Source organism: Chiloscyllium punctatum, chromosome 1, assembly GCF_047496795.1.
Source record: "Chiloscyllium punctatum isolate Juve2018m chromosome 1, sChiPun1.3, whole genome shotgun sequence".
NCBI classification, from domain to species: domain Eukaryota; kingdom Metazoa; phylum Chordata; class Chondrichthyes; order Orectolobiformes; family Hemiscylliidae; genus Chiloscyllium; species Chiloscyllium punctatum.
This window is the reverse complement of record NC_092739.1, coordinates 38,417,016-38,439,887: the sequence shown is the minus strand read 5'-3', so window position 1 is coordinate 38,439,887 and position 22,872 is coordinate 38,417,016. Positions and strand designations below refer to the sequence as shown.

The 22,872-nt window shown below is 39.6% G+C and overlaps 1 protein-coding gene across 4 annotated transcripts in view; it reads right to left on the bottom strand.

The window, feature by feature from the left end:
- The window catches only part of cfap299 (cilia and flagella associated protein 299), a 670,526-nt gene that overhangs the window by 448,762 nt on the left and 198,892 nt on the right, over positions 1-22,872 (bottom strand). The window contains exon 2 of one of the 4 annotated variants that reach the window (XM_072593613.1): positions 11,674-11,894. The exons of the other annotated variants lie outside the window; for them this stretch is intronic. Within the exon in view, the coding sequence (XP_072449714.1) occupies positions 11,674-11,825 (152 nt within the window). The 5' untranslated portion in view covers positions 11,826-11,894. The remainder of the gene's footprint in view (positions 1-11,673; positions 11,895-22,872) is intronic. 4 annotated transcript variants of the gene reach the window in all.

Sequence of the window (22,872 nt, the reverse complement as noted above, 5' to 3'; positions counted from 1 at the left end):
GATTTTCATAAATCCATGCTTATTCCTACTATCATGTTTGTGTGTCCAGTTAAGACATCCCTTATAACAGATTTCAGCATTTTCCTGATCACTGATGTCAGGCTTACAGATCTGTAGTTCCAGTTTTTTTCTCTCTCTCCTTTATTTATTGATTTCTTTTACTGAATTATGTTTACACACTTGTCTCACATCTGTTTATTTTTGTTTCCTTAATCTTTCTCCATTTGTATCTTTTGATCATATATCTATCACTAATTTGAACATTACAGTTTCTAATAACTAAAACACAAATGAGTGTAATCAGAATTTGTTTTTGGCTGAGGTACAAAAAAGATATTATTAGATTAGATTAGATTACTTACAGTGTGGAAACAGGCCCTTCGGCCCAACAAGTCCACATTGCCCCGCCGAAGCGTAACCCACCCATACCCCTACATCTACATCTACATCTACCCCTTACCTAACGCTCTGGGCAATTTAGCATGGCCAATTCACCTGACCTGCACATCTTTGGACTGTGGGAGGAAACCGGAGCACCCAGAGGAAACCCACGCAGACACAGGGAGAACATGCAAACTCCACACAGTCAGTCGCCTGAGGCGGGAATTGAACCCGGGTCTCTGGTGCTGTGAGGCAGCAGTGCTAACCACTGTGCCATCGTGCCGCCCACAAATCATTATCAAATCATTCAACAATTATTTACAGTGCCAGACTGCAATGGAACTGAATATCAATACCACATTAGGCTAGTCAGAAAGATACATAAGATTTTTTTTAATTTGTTGGTGGGATATGGATGTTGCTTGCTAGACTAGCATTAATTGCCCAGAGGGCAGTCAAAAGTCAACTACATTGCTGTTGGTCTGGAATCACATGTAGGAAAGCCTGGGCAAGAAGGCAAACTTCCTGCTCTAAAGGTAATTAGTGAACCAGATAGGTCTTTATGACAATTGAAAGTGGCTGCAGGGTCATCATTAGCAACATTGCATTTAATTATTTTACTGATAATGCATGCCTCCAAGACTCATGCACAGCTGCCACTCCTTGGCAGTCAATGCTATGATCGACACTCCTGTGCTGAATACCAAGTGCAGAACATTGGAATGGCTGCATTCCACCTTAAAGGGAACACTGACATTAGCCTAGTCTTTATTTTTTTAATTTTGGATTTGTACTCAATTCTAATTCTACCATCTGCCATGGAATGATTCAAATCCATGTCGCCAAAACATTAACCTCGGTTCTGCTCTACTAGTCCAGTGGTAAATACTACTACACAATACTACCACTATCTTTTACCAAGGAGTCACTAAAATGAAGCTTTTATCTTGAAAGTAGTGAAATCAGTAAGACTCCCAGCATCCTCAAACACTCACTACTAAGGCACTAATGTCAAGGACTATAAAAGGTCTTTGCATGCAATTTCTAGCCTACAACAGTCTGAGCAAAGGCATTGGAAATGCTCCCTCCCTTATAAAACAATGTAAACTGCAACATACGATGAGCAGCACTAAAAAAGACATTTTAGTTTTATATTTATAAATTATACAACTTTGTCATAGATCAGATATGGAATGAAAAAAAGTTGAAATGTGTCCTCAAAATATTAGAAAAAGATTACTTCCACATTCTGTAAGATATTAGGTATAAACTAGAATATCAATTTAAAATGTGAGCATTCTGTGAACAAGTAATTCAGCTGCCACCACAAAATTATTCTTCTCTAACTTCCTGACCTTTATGAAACTCTCTCAAACTCTATCTCTTTTTAATCACTTCTCCAACAAAGTTACTTTGTTTCTCCTCTAGGGAACACTTCAACTTGGAATTTTTTTTCATGCTAAAGGTGCTGCCCATTCAAAATTTTCTTTCTTGTTAGTTGTAAGTTAAATGGCCAGCAGCTCTTTAGACTCAGCTGCTTCACTAGGAGCAGGTGCGGTCCTCATCAAAAGAGAGACCATATTGCCAGATATTCAGGTACATTCAAAATTTCACCAGAGACAAGCTGGCATGCCTCAGCAAGGCCGATGGAGATGGATTTGGTAGGGCAATGAAGTTGAAACCCTGGGCGGTGGGTGAATAACTGTGCAAGAAAGTCCATAAAATAGTAGGGAAGCCCTGGTTCTCTCAGCCTGCAGAAATGGCACCAAGTTATGAGATGGCATTGATGCCTCCCTCTTCTGGTATAATATCAGCAGCTGTGGGAAGAAGCCCCTAGTGGCTATTAACTGGTGAATTCTGGGTCTCAACTGGCTGAACAGAGGGGATTGGTTGCCCAACACCAACCCTACTGCTGGCAAAACACAAGAGAAGACAGGTTAGTGACCCATACAGTGTCATCGTCGCGGCGTCCAATTTTACACTCACCTAATTCCCTGACCGCTAGCCCACTCTGCAGGGCTGGTGGAGGAAAGTGAAAAATCCCTCCCAATTATGTAAGAAATGGTATGGGAGAAGACAGCAGGAATGTATGCAATTTAAAAAGATTAAAGAGTAATTTTAAAAATACCCACTTCCAGTAGGAAACCAGATTCAACAGATTACCAATTAATGATCGGGATACGCAGAGGTCATCATTCATTTTAATGGTCATAAATATTATGACAGTACACAGTGAATTTTGGGGTAAGGCTCCAGACTGGAAATGTTAATTTACAAAATTACTCTTTTAAGTTTGATTATAATTGTGTTCTTACTTGAAATAAGAGAGATATTTTTAATGAACCTGTTTCATAGATGTTACGACACACCTCAGGAACAGGTGGGACTTGAATTCAGGCCTTCTGAGCTTAGAGGTAGGGACACAACCACTGCACTACAAGAATCCCACATTTTGTCCGTGAATATTTTCTAATAAACCTGTTCAGAGATATTATAGACATCCTGGAGTATGTGGGAGTTAAATCTGGACTCCCTGACCCAGGAGTAGGTAAACTTACACTGCGTCACAAGACACAGTGTCACAAGATACTTTCTATAAGTAATCTATTTTTCCAATCAACATGTCCTTTCTACAGATTGGGAACAGCCAGTTGCACAACAAGCATCACGTCATTTTGCATTGCAGATTAATCTCAATTACTATCAGCAGTGAATACATATTCTTCGATATATCCTATATACTAAGAGATCTGAAAAAAGCGGTAGGATGAATACATTTTTATAATTCATCATGGGATGTGGACATCGCCAGCTCGGCCAATATTTATTGTTCAGCTCTACTTGCCCATGAGGTTGGGCTGGTGAGCTGCTTTCTTGAACTGCTACAGTCCATTTGGTGTAGGAACACCCACAATGCTGTTTGGGATACAGTTGTACGACTTTGTCCCAGCAACTCTGAAGGAATGGTAACATATTTCCAAGTCACAATATTGAGTGGCTTGGAGGAGAATTTGGCAGATAGTGGCATTCTCAAGTATCTGCTACCCCTGCCCTCGATGGAAGTGGTCATGGGCATACAAGATTCTGTCTAAGGAGTCTTGGCGAATTGCTGCAGCAATATACAAGACATTGCTGCTATTCAATGCTGATAGTGCAGGGAGTGACCATTGGTGAATTTCATGCCAAACAGGCTGCTTTGTTCTGAATTATGTCAAGTCTCATTTACCATTATTGGAACTGCATTCATCTAGGCAAACAGGCAGTACTCCATTACAATCCTGACTTGTGCCTTCAACTATGGGCAATGTTTTAGGGAGTCAGATGGTGAGTTATTTGCTGTTGGATTCCTAGTTTCTAACCTACTCTTGTAACCACAATATTTATACTGTGAGTCCAATTCTGCTCCTGGTCAATGGTAAACCTCAGGATATTGGTAGTAGAAATTCAATGATGTCAATGTCAGTGAATGTCAAGAGGAGGTGGTTAAATTCTCTTGTTGGAGATAGTCATTCCTGATACTTGTATGGCATGAATGTTACTTGCTGCTTGTTAGCTCAAACCTGGTTATTATGCAGGTCTTGCTGCATTTGATTTGGACTGCTTTAGTACCCGGGAGTCATGAATTGTGATGAATGTTGTACAATCATCAGTGAATATCCTCACTGGGAAGATCTCTGATGAAGCAACTGAATATGGTTGGGCCTCAGACATTAACTTGCGGAACCCCTGCAGAGATGCCCTACAGCCGGGGTGACTGACCTCCAACGACAGCAGTCATTTCTCTTTGTGCCAGGTACAATTGTATCAGTATAAAGTTCCATTATACATTCTTCCTGACTTCCACTGACTCCAATTTTGCTGGAGCTCCTTGATGCCACAAATACTGCCTTGACATCTTGGGCCATCATTCTCACCTCACGTCTGGAATTTGTCTCTTTTGTCCATGTTGACCTAAGGCTGTGACGAGTTCAGGAGCTGAGAGGCCTGGCAGAATCTAAATAAAAGTGTCAGTGAGCAGATCATTGCCGAGCAAGTGCTGCTTACTATCACTGTTGATGGCCTCTTCCACCTCTGTCTTCAATGAGTGCCTAGCCTATCAGTCCAGTAGCATTATGACTAATCCACCATCTCCCTACAGCAATTGCATGTCACAGTTTAAACCTGAGAGCGAACACTGGTACAAGTCAGAGTGATCAGAATAGGCCTTCATATGTGTTTTATAAAATATAGGTCTTGTGAGGATTACGTATAGACTGAAAGGAAATTTGCCGTTGAGTATCATTAAAAGAAATGCATGCCTTCCCTGTCCTGACTGCACCTCTTCCAATCTCTAAAAATAATTCATTTCAAACCTATCGCCCAACCTACTATTAAACACATAGTTTGTGCCTTTTTATCCACCGCAGTATCCATCTCCCATGGAATTCCTGCTCTACTTCGAAGGCCGTGGTGCATCACTTCTGTTGGTTACAACAGTAAAGTTCGAAAAGCTTGTACCTCATGTTTTCTTCTTTCTAGGGCTTTGCATCAAATCTGTCTATATACGAAATCAAGGCCTTAGAAGTTGCTTGAACAGTTCCAATTTCTTTTTTTTTGGAATGCAGGATTAAGGGAGTAATAAGTGCTTAAGTACAGAGGGGCTTTGTGGGAGTTTTCAGACTGGGGAATGAACAAGTCAGTGGAGTCATGATGAAACCGTTCAACCCTGCGCATCACTTGTTCGAAGGTGTTGAGGTGACCTTCCTTTTCTGTATTTCTTTGTCTTCACACTGGATTTCCTTTGCCCATGAATAATGTAGCTGCACCTCTCCAAATGACAAAGTATTTGTAGAATACAGGTCACCAATCTAATGAAAAGTTTCTTTATGGGGCACAATACAACCGTCTCTTTGAGTATTCTTGTAGAGTACCCAATTACGATTCCCCTCTTATTTCTATCACTTTGATTATAACTGAATCGACTGAGTTGAGCGTTACGCGATAAAAATATAGTGGCAGTTGCCCGAATATCTTGTGTAAACTTTCATTGCTCTGTTAATCTGGTCAGACATGGATTACACATCAATTGAACAGTAACTCTTTCTAATTGTATATACTGCTGGCTGTTGTTTAATGTCAACAATTTAACGTTTGAATAATGTTACCCCATGGAGGAGAAAAAGTAGTCATTTTTGCAACGTCTTGAACTCTTTCCCATAAACGCAGATTTCAATATCATAGTGAAATACTAGTTAGCCTGACAAAAAAGGCAGTTGAGTTGTTCTTTAATATACCAATTCCACTGCTATGGAATAATCAATCCCACAAGGTGCATCAGGAGCTGCATGGGATATTTGATTTTCAGTTAAAATAGCAACTGAGCTCTGATTTGTCTGTACAGTTCACTACCAATCTCTGGAATAAGTACTAGCCAACTAAAAAAAGACCATGCAAATAGTTTGGGGAGCAGGAATTAGACATTTTTGAATCTGCCAGGAGGGTTGGGTTAAAATTACCTCTTTAGATTCTTGAACTGGCTTACAGCAGAAAAGTCACAGGGACCACACAAATACTAAGAAAATGTTGAAAATGCCATCTCTTTAAAGGGCTTTGAACATCATTGACGATTGTTCGTGATACTGTGACAAGGGATATAGGTTTATAGCTAATCATCTAAGCTACAAATAAAGGTGTACGTCATGAATTTTCATCTAGATTGTTAAAGTTTATTAATATTCTATTAATCCCCAGAAGGAGTTGGCAGGGATGAAATTTCAATATTCTACATCAACACCACCTGTTTCCTGTAGCAAATTGCATGGATTTTCCAAAAGAATTTTGTCTCATTTGTTTTTCATAAAGCCATATGTTTAATTTGGAATGGCTGAATGACTGATATAGTAATTGTAATTATTATTTCAGTGCAGGTACCAGTCTCAAGCAGGTACTCATAATGCAAAGTGTACTGGGAAAACATGAACTTTATGTCAAATCGAGCTAAAAAAAGTTAAAAACCTTGCTACAAGTCTGTTGGCTAATTTTTTATGTTATGAGAACAGCAATGTAGAATAAATACCAATCCTCTGTCGATAACAAAAACTTTTTTGGTTAATTTTGCAATTACACATCCCAGCAGGGAAGGTGCTCTTGAAACTAGCACAGGTCAGATTAAAGGCAAGCTCAACTCTCTACTGGGAGGAGCCCTTTTTATTAAACTTTCCTCAAGGTTGTCCAAGACATTTCATGCATCTACTTTGCATAAGGTGGTAGTTGTACTGTACTTCCTAAATTCCAAACAATATGAGACAACTTCTTCGGCCTGGTTTCTCATTATTCAAATTCAGAATCGAGATCAGCAATCTAACTCCTTTGAATGCTTTCACTACCTGACAGAATCATACCAATGTCATGAAGCAAGTAGGGGAGTGATGTGTAGGACATAAATTTTGCAAAAAGTTAAACAAACTATAAAATTCCTATTATTGAATCTAAGCCACCAGATCAAGTGAGAGAGGAAAGTGTGCATGGTCTCATTTCATTTTGGTTCAACTATAGTCCTGTATTCTTTCAATTGTGTGTTGTTGATGCAGGCTGTTTATAAACTCAGATTCCTGGCTGAGATTATGTTACTAGCCTTTAAATGTCACATACAGGTGACTGAATTCCGTGAGGTGCATTGCAAACTATTCTACCTGAAATGAACAGACAATGGAGGATGTAATGGATTGATTCCTCAGTTATTAGGAAACTCGGTATCCAGAGGATCAGAAACAGCTAGTGCAGTCCAGCTGATCAGTTTCATTGTTAATGAAATATCAAAATTTCTGATATTTCCATCCAACTAGGCAAGTCTGTTTTCCATTTACTAATTAAATCAGCTACACACCCTCCACTGACATTGCAAACCAATGCATTCTGAAAACTGGAAATGGAAAAAAATGCACATAGAAAGACAGAAACCTTCCTCATCACTTTTTACATTTTAACCTACTTGAAGAATCTGAATTTTAAAATGTAGATTGTGACAATAAACATGCCCCGACACCAGAAGCTGTAGTTATAGACCATATATGTCATATTTGGGCAGTTCAACAAGACCTGAATCCTGGATTTCCCATAACTCCAGCTGAGTAAAAAGTATCACTTGTCATTGCCTCTGTCTGCTTGATGGGCTACACTGGAGCAACAGACCACAGTAATATTCCTTCTCATTACTGATTAACTGACCCCTAGTAATGGACCTTGGAGGACATTCCATAATGTTTGATTGAGTCAAGATTAGAGTGATGCTGGAAAAGCACAGCAGGTCAGGCAGCATCCAAGGAGCAGGAAAATTGACGTTTCGGGCAATTTGACGTTCCTGATGAAGGGCTTTTGACCAAAACATTGATTTTCCTGACCTACTGTGCTTTTCCAGCACCACTATAATCTTGACTCTGATCTCCAGCATCTGCAGTTCTCACTTTTGCCATAATGTTTGATTGACCCTATACAGGAAATAGGCAGAGACCAGAAGGACACAGAAAGAGTGCATGTGTAATTCTTAGACCAAGAAGGATTCTGAGTAATCCAAGATGGAGGAGGGCGAAAAATTGTGGCTGTAAGAGTTGCTCCTTTTTTGAAGAATTTTAGGTGTTGGAGAAGATTTACTCAAATTCCAGGAGTAGTAGTTACTGTTTTATAAGCTGTTCCATTGTTTTGGAACTTTGGGGGGAGAAAGGTCAAAACAATGGCACTTTTAAAAGGATGAAGAGAAACAAAGACAGGGACCAAATGATCAGAGAAAGAAACCTAGAGAGAAAGAAAGAAAGAATCTACACAGCTACTGCCTTTGGTACAATTACAACATTTATCCAGACTGAACTCCATCTGCCACTTCTCAGCCAACCTCTGCATCCTTGTTGTAGCCTACAACACCACCGACGTTCAGGTCATCGGCAAGCTTACTAACCCACCTTTCCCCTTCTTCATCCAAGTCACTTATAAAAACTACAAAGAGCAGAGGCCCAAGAACAGATCCCTGTGATCACCGACCACCAGGCAGAATACTTTCCATCCACTACTGTGTGGAGTTTGCACATTCTCCCCGTGTCTGCGTGGGTTTCCTCTGGGTGCTCTGGTTTCCTCCCACATTCCAAAAATGTGCAGGGAGGTGAATTGGCCATGCTAAATTGCCCGTGTTAGGTGAAGGGGTAAATGTAGGGGAATGGGTCTGGGTGGGTTGCTCTTCGGAGGGTTGCTCTTCGGAGGGTCAGTGTGGACTTGCTGGGCCGAAGGGCCTGTTTCCACACTGTAAGTAATCTAATCTAATCAAATCTACCACTGTCTGGCCAAATGAAGATAGCAAGAGTGCAAAATATTCTAAAATGGGAGAGGGACCAGCAGGGGGACATTGTGAGCATTGGAACTTACGACATAGGAAGGGAAAAAGATGAGATGCTGAAAGGAGAAAATAGAAAGTTTGGCAGGGCTTTAAAAAGGAGGTCCTTGATGGTAGTAACATCTGGATTACTCACCTTGTTACAAATGTACTATCGACCCACCCCAATAGTCAGTGGGAAACTGAATAACAAATTTGTAAGGAGATCTCAGTTATCTGTAAGAATAATACGGTGGTTATGGTAGGGGATTTTAACTTTCCAAACAGAGACTGGGACTACCATAGTGTTAAAGGTTCATATGGAAAGGAATTTGTTAGGTATGGACAAGAACATTTTCTATTCAGTATGTAGATGTATCTGCTGAGAAGGTGCAAAGCTTGACCCACTCTTGGGAATTAAGGCAGGGCAAGTGACTGAGTTGGCAGTGGGAGAGAACTTTTGGGCCAGCAACCATAATTCTATTAGTTTTAAAATCGTGATGGAAAAGGATAGACCAGATCTAAAAGTTAAAGTTCTAAATTGGAGAAAGGCCAAATTGAACGGTATTAGGCAAGAACATTCAAAAGTTGATTTGGGGGTGGATGTTTGCAGGTATGGGATGGCTGGAAAATGTGAAATCTTCAAAAATGAGAGAATGAGAATCCAGAGACAGTATGTCCTTGTTAGGGTGAAAGGCAAGGCTGGTAGGTATAGGGAATGCTGGATGACTAGAGAAATTGAGGTTTTGGTCAAGAAATAGAAGGAAGCACATGTTAGGTACAGACAGATCGAGTGAATCATTAGAAGAGTATAAAGGCAGCAGAGGTATACTTAAGAAGAAAATCAGCAGGGCAACAAGAGGACATGAGATAATTTTGGAAAATAGGGTTACGGAGAATCTAAAGGGATTTTACAAATACATTAAGGACAAAAGGGTAACTAGGGAGAGAATAGGATCCCTCAAAGATCAGCAAGACAGCCTATGTGTGGAAGTGCAGGAGATGGGAGGATACTAAACAAGTACTTTGCATCAGTGTTTACTGTGGAGAAGGACATGGATGACATAGAATGTAGGAAAATTGATGGTGACATCTTGAAAAATGTCAATATTACACAGGTGGTGGTGCTGGATGTCTTAAAACACATAAAGGTGGATACATCCTCAGAACCTGAATAGATGTACCCTAAAACTCTCTGGGAAGCTAGGGAAGTGATTGCTGGATCCTGTGTTGAGATCGTCACAGGTGAAGTTGGCTAACTTGGTGCCACTATTTAAGAAAGATGGTAAGGAAAGGCCAGGACACTATAGACCAGTGATCCTGACATCAGTGGTGGGCAAATTGTTGGAAGGAATCCTGAGGGATAGGATTTACATGTATTTGGAAAGGCAAGGACTGATTACGGATGGTCAACATGGCTGTGTGTGTGAAAAATCATGTCTCACTAACTTCATTGAGTTTTCTGAAGTCGTAACGAAGAGGATTCATGAGGGCAGAACGGTGGACGTGATCAATATGGACTCAGTAAGGCGTTCGAAGAAGTACCTCACAGTAGACTGGTTAGCAAGGTCAGATCACATGGAACACAGGGAGAACCAACCATTTTGATACAGAACTGGCTCAAAGGTTGAAGAAGGTGGTGGTGGAGGGTTGCCTTTCAGACTGGAGGCCTGTGATCAGTGGTGTGTCACAAGGATCAGTGCTGGCTCCACTGCTTCTCTTCATTTTTATAAATGATTTGGATGTGAATATAGTAGGTATAGTTAGTAAGTTTGCAGATGTCACCAAAATTGGAGGTGTAGTGGATAGCGAAGAAGGTTGCCTCAGATTGCAACAGGATCTTGATCAGATGGGCCAATGGGCCAAGGAGTGGCAAATGAAGTTTAATTTAGGTAAACATGAAGTGCTGCATTTTGGAATTCACTTATTTGTAATAAATAGTTGTTTTTGCAATCTGGGTCTAAAAGACAAGCAAATTGGAGGAATTTTGCATACTTTCATAAAACCTTTAAATTTTGTGACAACTTTAGGAATACTAGGGCTTCATTTCTAGTGCGCGACCCCATTGAGGTATACCAATTGTTTCATGCTCCATTCCAATAATTTTTATGCAATTCACAATTCATTTCGACACACTCTTTGATTCTTCACCACTCTCTTCATGAATTGCATTGCGAAGATTTCTGTTATTTAATCTCCCTTAGTCTGCACCCAATTATAGCCAGTTTTGCCGGTCCCTCACCACTGAACCAACCCTACACATACACACACCATCCATATTGCCCCGCATCACTCCCCGTCAATACTCTACTTTGGTTTAAAAGCTCTCACATTATAATCTGCTTTCAATTCTGATGTAAGATCATCAAACCAAAACTTTTACTGCATCAATCCTATCTGACCAGTTTTCCAGTTTCCTTTTGTTCTTACTTCAGATATCGACCATCAACAGTATTTTGCTTTTACAGAATGAAACTTGCTATTGACAATGTTTATTTTTTAGTTCCTGCTGATATACTGGAACCTGGATGATGACATCATAGCACTAAGCACCAGGGGGCGGAAACTAACTCCCATCATTTTTCGGAACCGAACACAATTTACTATTTAGTTTGGACTATGACTGTAGAAATACAGGTGACAGGTGCAAAATTAATAAGCCTCATGTGAAACAGAGATTAAGAGAAGGTTTTGTTTCCCTCTTGCAGAGTGGAGGTTATGCGAAACAGACTTTCAGTAAAAACTGTTATTGCTGCATTAACTCTTTCAAAAGAAGTTTGTTGATACCTGGTTAAGTAAAAGTGGTTGATGGTTTATTTTTTGTTGATTAACTTTTACATTACTGGTGCACAATCCTTTATCTGAAGTCCTTGGGTCCAGTTGTTTTTTGGATTTCGGAAGTTTTCAGATTTCAAAATAAATGACATTTCCACAGTGAGATTAAAAAAACTTACCAAACAGTAGACCCACATGTGACTAGGACGAGCGCTGAGACACAACTGATGCCTGCCAGTGCTGGGCTACACTGCCGCATCACATCTGAATGATGTGGGTCGGGTGGGTGTGGAGTTGGGTCACCTGTTTGCATACCAAACAACCTTGTCATACAGAAAAAAACTTCACAAAAGAAACTTCGGATTTCGGAATTCCAGATAAAAGGATTGTGTACCAGTACCTGGAAAACAAAATTAAAAAGAAATTCCTTTTAGCATAATGGCCTATAGGACTAAGTAGGCCACAAATATGTCAGTTCAACAGATACAAAGATTTTAGATTAGAGTGGTGCTGGTAAAGCACAGCAGTTCAGACAGGATCCAAGGACTAGGAAAATCAACGTTTCTGGCAAAAGCCCTTCATCAGGAATAGAGCCTAGTTGATACAAAGATTTGGCCAATTGAAATAAGATGGAAGAACAATAGTTAATTCTGAAATGAGGGTTCAATGAAAAGTTTAGAAGTCTTCCATTTAGATTAACAAATAACTGGGACAATTGGAAAGAAAAACCTTTAAGAGCTTCTATGTCAGGAAACTAGGATTGTTTAAGTTCAATTAACTCACACTTTGTAGGTAGATGCACGATAATAAATGTGCAAGACTCAAATACTGCAAAACTTTGGCTAGAGAACATGCACTGATTTTCAACAGGAAACTACACAAAATTGTGTTCCTGACAATCTCAGTTGCCAAAAACACATATTGGGAATTTGGATATAATTAACTTTAAATGAATAGAAAATCACAAGAACAGTCCGTTTAAATTCCCAATGTACAATTCCAGCAGTACAGTTCTCACTGGAAGCACAGCATCATAATACTGGAGTGACAAGATGCATTTTATTATATACCTTGTGAACCTCATACTAAATATGTCAACCTTTTAACAAAAATTGCTGTGTGGTGTAGCACCTGTATTCTTTGATTGAATGATGCATTCAGAAAAGCAATAGTTTTCAAATTTCAATACATAGAATCCTTGTAGTGCAGAAAGAAATGATTTGGCCCATTGAGTATGCACTGACCCTCCAAAGTGCATCCCACCCAGGCACACCACTACTCTCCCACCCCACCTCCCACCACTTTATCCCCATAACTACACACCTACCATGGATAATCCACCTAACCTGTATACTATGGAGCAATTTAGCATGGCCAATCTAAACATCTTGCACATTTTTGGACTCTGGGAGGAAACCAGAGCACTCGGAGAAAACCCAGGCAGACACTGGGAGAATGTGCAAACCTGCTAGTCACCTAAGTCTGGAATTACCCTGAGCATTGGGAGGCAGCAGTGCTAACCACTGTGTCACTGTGCTGGAATAAGAAGAGCGAGAGTTCAGGAGTGGCGGGGTAAGCAGAGCCAAGTAAAATTGTGAGGGTGAGCACTGGTGGTGATGAGGAAGGGAAATAAGCTGAGCTAGGGTTGTGGGAGGCCAGGGTAGATGATAGAGGAGCAGAACCGTGATAGCTGGGATGTAAAGAGTGGGTCCATGGTGCTGGGGGTATAGTGGGCTTGAATTAAAACTTGAATGGAGAAAACCTTGTACCCACATTTAAGTGCCTAAAAGTTATTTTCAAACAATATTTCAGGCAGTGCAACTTTGAGATATAGCAATGAGATGTCAGCCTTGATTATTATCTTCAAGACTACATGTGGGAGTTGAACCTAGTGCTTCAGCGACAAGATTGCTACCAACTAAACCACAGGTGATGAAGCTAGGTAGAGGCCTAATTGCAGATATATTTATATTTATTACTTGTAGGAAAGGAATCAAATTCAATTACATGGAAAAAGAGTGATACATTCAATCCATTAAGCCCGTTCCACTCTTCAATGAGATTATAGCTTAGCTTCAATTCAATTCAACTCCATTTTACTTAGCTTTGGCCCATTTCTTTTTTGTAATTACCTGGTGAAAATCTGTTGATTTCCATCTTGAAAAACTCAGCAGCTATATACTTTTTTACATTGTTCACAGTACTTGGTGTTACCGGCTAGGGCAGAACTTATTGCTCATCCCTACTTGCCCACGTTGGTGGTGGCGAGTTGCCTTCTTGAACCATTGCAGCCCATGTGGTGGATTCATTATACTGTTAGGGAGGGCGTTCCAGGAATTTAACTGAGCAACAGTGAAGGAATTTTCATATAATTCTAAGTCAGGATGATGAATGGTTTCTTGGGGAATTTGTAGGGAGTAATACCCCCCCCATGCACCTGTTGTCCTTGTCCTTCTAAGCCAGTTTGCAAGATCCTGTTGACACAGCCTTGGTTAATTGCTGCAGTACACCAAGTAATGGGGCTCAGAGTCGTAGATATCCAACAGGCTTCATATTCAAATGTGTTTCCTGATTTAATTCTTAAATGGCCAAGCTCTAATCTTAAATAGTCTCCCACTAGAGAAAATTATTTCACAGTATCTACACTAACAAATTCCTCTATCATTTTCATGACCTTAATTGGATCATCTCTAAATCTTTCCAAGCCAAGAGAATACAAGCCGAGTTTCACAAAACCCATTTGCACAACTTGTTCTAATGACTCAATCCTTTCAGATCATTGTGTAATCTGTACTGCATCCTCAAACCAATATATTCTTCCTGAGGAGTACTGTTCAAAACTGATCACTGCATTCCTGATGGAGGCTGACAATATCTTTGTAGAGAAGCATAACTTTTTCACTTACTTGAGATAAAAGCCAAGATTCTAAAAGTCTATGATTTCTTTTGTACACGGCATGAGCTTTTAGCAATGCAATAAGGTGGCGCACATAAATCTCTCTACTCCTCCAGTTTCTTTCGCACAATGAAAAAAATGTTCTCCTTTGACTTTCAATTTCTCTTTTTCATCTGCTCATTTGGCCAGTCTATGTTTTGATGACTTGTTCCATCTATGTCTCCTTGTAACTTCTTCCTTCCATCTCAACAGATGTAGCTAAATTAGTCAGATCCTTCACAAATTCATGCTAATTTTCTTTGATCATCTAATAATGTTCCATAGCTCAGTTATCATTCATACTGATGTATTCTTTAACATTCTCACAACTCATGTAAAGTTGATTATGTACATACTTTGAGTTTTCCCAACAGTATGAGAAATGCTGTTTTAAAAATCTGAAAACTAATTAGACAGCTTTGGAAAATCATGACAAATTAATTTTAAAAGTTTCTCATCTATTGCGTTTGAAATCCTAAGGTGCAAATCACCCTGTTCTTGGCAACTTATCTATTTCTAAGCTGTGTAAATGGAATTTAAAGATCAAATGCTTATTTTTTAACAGAGATCTTTTTACATATGTTTCATGCATTCATTTAAAAAGGCGTAAATAACTTTTCACACATCATATTGAAATCTGGAATTGTTAAAAAGTATTTTAATCTTACCCAGTTCTGGAAAAGAAACAAAAGCAATGTCCTAAGGAAAATGTCATGGCATCCTTCCAATATAAGCTAAGGTGTCTTGCTGTCACAAATTTTACTACTTGGGTGTTAGAATTAGTCATAGATCTTGCTATTTTAGCTCCCTTTCCCAATTTTCATTGCAAGGCAGCAGGCAGTTAATAATCAGTATAAGGAATTATAGCCTAAAATCAAATGTATACTTAGCGAGGTTGAGGTTTTGGATGTTTTCAAATGGATACATTTTCACAGCATCAGATAACTGACTGATTAGAAAATTTCAAGATTTTTGGCTCATAAGAAATTTTACAAGTCTGCAGATCCTAAAGCTTTTCTTCAGAAATTATTCATGAAAATGTGCAGAGAAACCATTCAGTGAAGAATTATATTTAACACAGACAAGAGTTTCAATTTATTTACAGTCTTCGGAAGCTACAAAGTTTAGTGACTAAAATTGATGTTGAGATTTTCATTTTAGCAGCCGTGGCTTGAACATATAATGCATATTAATATCATCATGCCCTTTATACTCAGCAATTAGGCTCAGGTGATGTAATACAGAAAGCACGTTCTATGTATTTTCAAATTTTGATGTAGCTTCAACACTGATATTTTCAGCCTTTGATAGAAATTATCAACTGAATCAATTATTGTGACAGTGTATCATAGTGGAAGGGGAATGGGAAAGAGAGATTCAATTATCTCAGGTTAAATTAGATATTCTAAATGGTTTCACAGCACACTATCACAGTAAGTAAATCATACTGTAGACTATAAAAAGTCAAACAAGTTTTCTTATAATAGCTGAAGGAATTTATAAAATAAAATGAGTCTCTGCAGCATACTGATATGTGAAGGCACCATGCATTCTATGCTATAGTCTCTTCTATACTTCAGAGATTACTATAACTCACTTTAGTTAGTAACCAGAATAATTAGTAGATGATTTAAAATGAAACAAACTGGCAAACAAAGTTTATGTTAAAAAGAAAATGTCTCTTCAATTTTACATACACTTGAATGATGTTAATGGAAAGCAGTCAAACATGAAAATGTTATCAAAAGTTATCAAGACAATAAAGATCAAGACATAAATTTCCAGGCAGATATCTTTTGTTGATGAACTTTCATAGGAGAAATATTCATTCACCCCATCGATGCATGTCGAGAGTCAATCATATTATGATGCAGGACATAAAGATGCTATTTCTGATTCTACTGATATGCCCACGTTGTGCGAAAAAGGCTATCATTACAGAACTTTATCACTGACATAAAGTGAGCTGAATTCACACATGGCGATGTTACAGCACTAGTTGCTGCTCCAAACTAGAGTTCAAACGAGGAATGGCAGTGATATGATCATGAAGAAGAAGAATATGTGCGAATAAACCCTCACATCACATATATCTATGTTCTTGATTTTAGCGTAGTAAAATTATTTTGTTTTAAACAGTAAACTTTGTGGCTTCTAGTGATAGCTGATAGTTCAAATTTCCAAACAAAAATAATAAAAATGGTTTCTAATCTCAGCCAAAATCATAACAATCTTTTCATGGAAAAGGAAATGGAAATCCCACTTTTGATGATTAAGTTCATTAACAATAATAAGAAAGCACGATTGGCATCAAAGTTTATGATTGGTAATAAATATCATCAAGTCACCTTGTTTGCTTTGCTCATGTTGCTACCATGCTACATCCTTCATGCATTTCCTTCAAACTTAAGAGCCCAACGAAATGCATCAATTATTATAAACTCAATAAAGCAATCTTGGGAATGACAGCTGAAGCCAATTTAGATAGCAACAGCTCCACCACCAGACCTGAAAGCAGGAGACATTTCTACTTTAGCCAACAGAGGGCTTCAATTGGCAGCTGACAGCCATTTAAAGTGGTCACCATTTAATTAAGAAAGGTAACCTATCCCAAAGAGATGCCACACAAATCACAGGGCTGAGAGTTTGGTAACTACCAGCAGTTGACATTGCTGAGGCTGCAGCTGCACACAGAGTGGCTTCATGACTGGATACCATCAGAAGAAAGGGAAGGGAGGTTGGGGACGTTAGGAAAGGCAGGATAGGACAGCTAGGTAGGCTCGGAAATCTGGGGAGGGTATCAACTGTCACTGATAATTGGTGTACAAAATTATCAGTGTACAAAAAGAAACCCTGTAGTATACAAGGTGTCTGCCACGTTTCACCCAGCAATTTCCTCATGAAGTTACTGGTACCTGAAAATGCCCACAAAGGTAGGAAGTGACCTTGAATTGTCCACTTAAGTGACTCAATTAAATGATTCAAATTTCCTGCCAGTGCCAAATAACATCAGGCAGTGATATCAGGCACCAAATGCTCCTTATTATTTTTCTGCCTCCCAGTCAGTCCCTAAAGAGCTTGTAAAATTAGTCAATTTTTTTAAAACAATGAACCCTTTAGGATAGGCAGATTGTGGAAGCTTGCAGCATCACATTTTGAACCTGTTATACTATAAGCACTATATAGATATCTCTCAAGTAATTGGTATAGGGAAAATTGTCATTGAAATTAAATTAACCTGCATAACAGATTTAAATAGATTAAGGAGTCATAAATAGAATCGAGTAATACTTGAATTTACTCTGATTTAAAGATATTTTATGCTCCATATGGGTGATGTCATTCTTACACTCCAATGTCCAAAGGTTGTAAATAATATTTAAAACTCACACAATATCACAATGTGATAGTGCTGGCTTCATTTTACACATTATTAGATGACAAGTACTAACAAAATAAGTGGTTTACTGCCAAACTGAATTGAATTCAAAGCATTGTTTTAAATGTAAATTCTTGAAGAATATTGCTCATCCTTTCAGAATGCTATCTATTTGACCTTTCTTCAGGATTGAGCTATAAAATACAAAGCTGTTTTCGGTATGACAAACCTTCTTTTGCGGGCAAAAATATAATTATTCCATGATATCGTTATAAAGAGTGAACAATACTTTCACTGTAAATTAAGAGCAAAATATAACCCTCTTTTATTAAACAGCAGGAATTGATTCAGTTCTTCAACACCCAAGGTATTTGTCCTGAAAACAGCCAAAAATCAAAATTCTACTTCATTAGACAATAGACAATAGGTGCAGGAGTAGGCCATTTTGCCCTTCGAGCCTGCACCACCATTCAATATGATCATGGCTGATCATCCTTAATCAGTATCTTGTTCGTGCCTTATCTCCATTGCCCTTGATTCCACTATCCTTGAGAGCTCTATCCAACTCTTTCTTAAATGAATCCAGAGACTGGGCCTCCAGTGCCCTCTGGGGCAGAGCATTCCACACAGCCACCACTCTCTGGGTGAAGAAATTTCTCCTCATCTCTGTCCTAAATGGTCTACCCCGTATTTTTAAGCTGTGTCCTCTGGTTCGGCACTCACCCATCAGCGGAAACATGTTTCCTGCCTCCAGAGTGTCCAATCCTTTAATAATCTTATATGTCTCAATCAGATCCCCTCTCAGTCTTCGAAACTCAAGGGTATACAAGCCCAGTCGCTCCAGTCTTTCAGCGTAAGGTAGTTCCGCCATTCCAGGAATTGACCTCGTGAACCTACGCTGCACTCCCTCAATAGCCAGAATGTCTTTCCTCAAATTTGGAGACCAGAACTGCACACAGTACTCCAGGTGTGGTCTCACCAGGGTCCTGTACAGCTGCAGAAGAACCTCTTTGCTTCTACACTCAATCCCTCTTGTTATGAAGGCCAGCATGCTATTAGCCTTCTTCACTACCTGCTGTACCTGCATGCTTACCTTCACTGACCAGTGCATAAGAACACCCAGATCTCTTTGTACTACCCTTTTACCTAAATTGATTCCATTTAGGTAGTAATCTGCCTTCCTGTTCTTGTCACCAAAGTGGATAACCATACATTTATCCACATTAAACTGCATCTGCCATGCATCTGACCACTCACCTAACCTGTCCAGGTCACCCTGTAATCTCCTAACATCCTCCTCACATTTCACCCTGCCACCGAGCTTTGTATCATCAGCAAGTTTGCTAATGTTGTTACTAATACCATCTTCTATATCATTAACATATATTGTAAAAAGCTGCAGCCCCAGCACTGATCCCTGCGGTACCCACTAGTCACTGCCTGCCATTCCGAAATGGAGCTGTTTATCACTACTCTTTGTTTCCTATCAGCCAACCAACTTTCAATCCAAGTTAGTACTTGCCCCCAATACCATGAGCCCTAATTTTGCTCACTAAACTCCTAGGTGGGACTTTATCAAAAGCTTTCTGAAAGTCCAGGTACACAACATCTACTGGATCTCCCTCATCCATCTTCAGAGTTACATACTCAAAAAATTCCAGAAAATTAGTCAAGCATGATTTCCCCTTCATAAATCCATGCTGACTCTGACCTATCCTGTTACTACTATCCAGATGTGTTGTAATTTCATCCTTTATAATAGACTCCAGCATCTTTCCCACTACTGAGGTCAGACTAACTGGTCTATAATTTCCTGCTTTCTCTCTCGCTCCTTTCTTAAAAAGTGGTACAACATTAGCCACCCTCCAATCCACAGGAACTGATCCCGAATCTATCGAACTCTGGAAAATAATCACCAACGCATCCACGATTTCTTGAGCCACCTCCTTCAGTACCCTGGGATGTAGACCATCAGGCCCCAGGGACTTATCAACCTTCAGACACAACAGTCTCTCCAACACCAATTCCTGGCAAAGATAAATTCCCCTTCAGTGCAGGTCCTTCAGCCACTGTTACCTCAGGGAGATTGCTTGTGTCTTCCCCAGTGAACACAGATCTGAAGTAACAATTCAATTCTTCTGCCATTTCTTTGTTCCCCGTAATATATTCCCCTGTTTCTGTCTTCAAGGGCCCAATTTTAGTCTTAATCATTTTTTTTGCTTTTCACATACCTAAAAAATCTTTAAATATCCTCCTTTATATTTTTGGCCAGTTTACCTTCGTACCTCATTTTTTCTCTGCATATTTCCTTCTTAGTAATCCTCTGTTGTTCTTTAAAAGCTTCCCAGTCCTCTGTTTTCCCACTTATCTTTGCTATGTTATACTTTTTTTCTTTTAACTTTATATGTTTCTTAACTTCCCTCGTCAGCCATGGCATCCCATGCCTCCTCCTAGGATCTTTCTTCCTTTTTGGAATGAACTGATCCTGCATCTTCTGCATTTTACACAGAAATATCCACCATTGTTCCTCCACTGTCATCCCTGCTAAGGTATTGCACCATTGAACTTTGGCCAGCTCCTCCCTCATAGCTCCATAGTTCCCTTTATTCAACAGAAATATTGTCACTTCCGATTGTACCCTCTCCCTCTCAAATTGTAGATTGAAGCTTATTGTATTATGGTCACTACTTCCCAATGGCTCCTTCACTTCGATGTCCCTGATCAATTCTGGTTCATTGCACATTGTGTAAAAGCATGATATTGCATGTTTCAAATTAACACAAAAGTGCCTTTCACAACCTCAGGACACCTCACATCGCTTCAGGGAAAAGTTCAAACTTTTTCTGCAAGCGCAGCAACTGTTGTAGCTGAGGACAACCAATTCATGTCACAAGTAGTTCCAAAGGGGAGTCATTCTCAACTTAAAACATTAATTCAGTTTCTCTGTCCACAAATGTCATCAGGTCTGCTAGTAATCGGCAGCATTTTCTGTTTTTATTTATTACTGTACATAGTAATGTCCCATAATAACAATTACCAAAAGAACTATTTTTGATCTATTGGTTCAGAGCTAAATATGGGAGCAGTTTTCTTGCTTAAGTTCAAAATAGTTCTACAGGATATTATAAATTCAACTCAAAGGGAAGTAAAGATTTTGGTTGACCATAGTTTTTAATAGTCCAAGAGTATAGCATTCTTTCAATACTGCAGGAGTGTGTTCGCCTAAAATCGTATTCAAGTTCAATTGAAGCAGACACATTTTTCCAATACACAATTTTCATAGCCCCCAGAACTGAGCTTAGGGATTGCAATATACCTGTGATTTAATGTTGATTAGTTGGCAGCATCAGTAAGGGAGTCTAAGTTCAGGATAGCCAGCATCACTTTAAACTAGCTTGCGCTTAAGGACAGGTACATTATGGCTGGAACAGGTATTGACTTTCATGCAGAAAGTGAATCTAATGTGGAAATGTTGAAAAATGACACAATGTAGGAGAAGGCATATTACTATAGGGTGCAGGTTTGCTCACTGAGCTGTAGGTTTGATATCCAGACGTTTCATTACATAACATCATTAGTGGCGACCCCCAAGTGAAGCGAAGCTGTTGTCTCCTGCTTTCTATTGATATGTTTGTCCTGGATGGGGTTCCTGGGGTTTGTGGTGATGTCATTTCCTGTTCGTTTTCTGAGGGGTTGATAGATGATATCTAGATCTGTGTGTTTGTTTATGGCATTGTGGTTGGAGTGCCAGGCCTCTAGGAATTCTCTGGCATGTCTTGACTTAGCCTGTCTCAGGATAGATGCGTTGTCCCAGTCGAAATGGTGGTTTTTTTCCTCCGTGTGGAGGGCTACGAGGGAGAGAGGGTCGCGTACTTTTGTGGCTAGCTGGTGTTCATGTATCCTGGTGGCTAACTTTCTTCCTGTTTGTCCTACGTAGTGTTTCTGGCAGTCCTTGCATGGAATTTTGTACACAACATTGGTTTTGTCCATGGGATGTACTGGGTCTTTTAAGTTTGTTAGTTTTTGTTTGAGGGGTAATGCAAAGCGGTAATGCTAAGACTAGAACAAACAGTCCTACCAACCATCAAACCAAAAATCTGGGTCCACTATGTAGATGACATCTTTGACATCACAAAACGAAACAAGATAGAAGAGACATTTAACATCATCAACAACATCCCTTACAGGCATAAAGTACACCAAGGAGGAAGAAACCGACAACAAACTCGCATTCCTGGACGTCACAGTCGAAAGAATGGACAACGGAGAACTACAAACCTGCGTATACAGAAAACCGACAAACATTGACCAAATACTTAACTACACCAGCAACCATCCCAACACATACAAACGAAGCTGTATCAGAACACTATTCCAACAAGCCACATCACACTGCAGCACAAATGAACTTCGGAAAACAGAGGAGAACCACCAATACAACGTATTCAAGAAGAATGGATACTCAAAAAATACAGTCCACAGATTCCTCAAGAACAAACCACGACAAGCAGACCAAACACAGCCAGAAACCCTAACCACCTTACCATACATCAAAGAAGTTTCAGAAATGACAGCCAGACTACTAAGACCCCTCGGAATCCTAGTAGCACACAAACTCACCAACACTCTCAAACAAATACTAACAAACTTAAAAGACCCAGTACATCCCATGGACAAAACCAACGTCGTCTACAAAATTCCATGCAAGGACTGCCACAAACACGACGAAGGACAAGCAGGAAGAAAGTTAGCCACCAGGATACACGAACACCAGCTAGCCACAAAAAGACATGACCCTCTCTCCCTCGTAGCCCTACACACGGAGGAAAAAAAACCACCATTTCGATTAGGATAACAAATCTATCCTGAGACAGGCTAAGCAAAGACATCCCAGAGAATTCCTAGAGGACCAGCACTCCAACCACAATGCCATAAATAAACACATAGATCTAGATCTGAAAAATGTGTTGCTGGAAAAGCGCAGCAGGTCAGGCAGCATCCAAGGAACAGGAGAATCGACGTTTCGGGCATAAGCCCTTCTTCAGGAATGCTCCTTGGATGCTG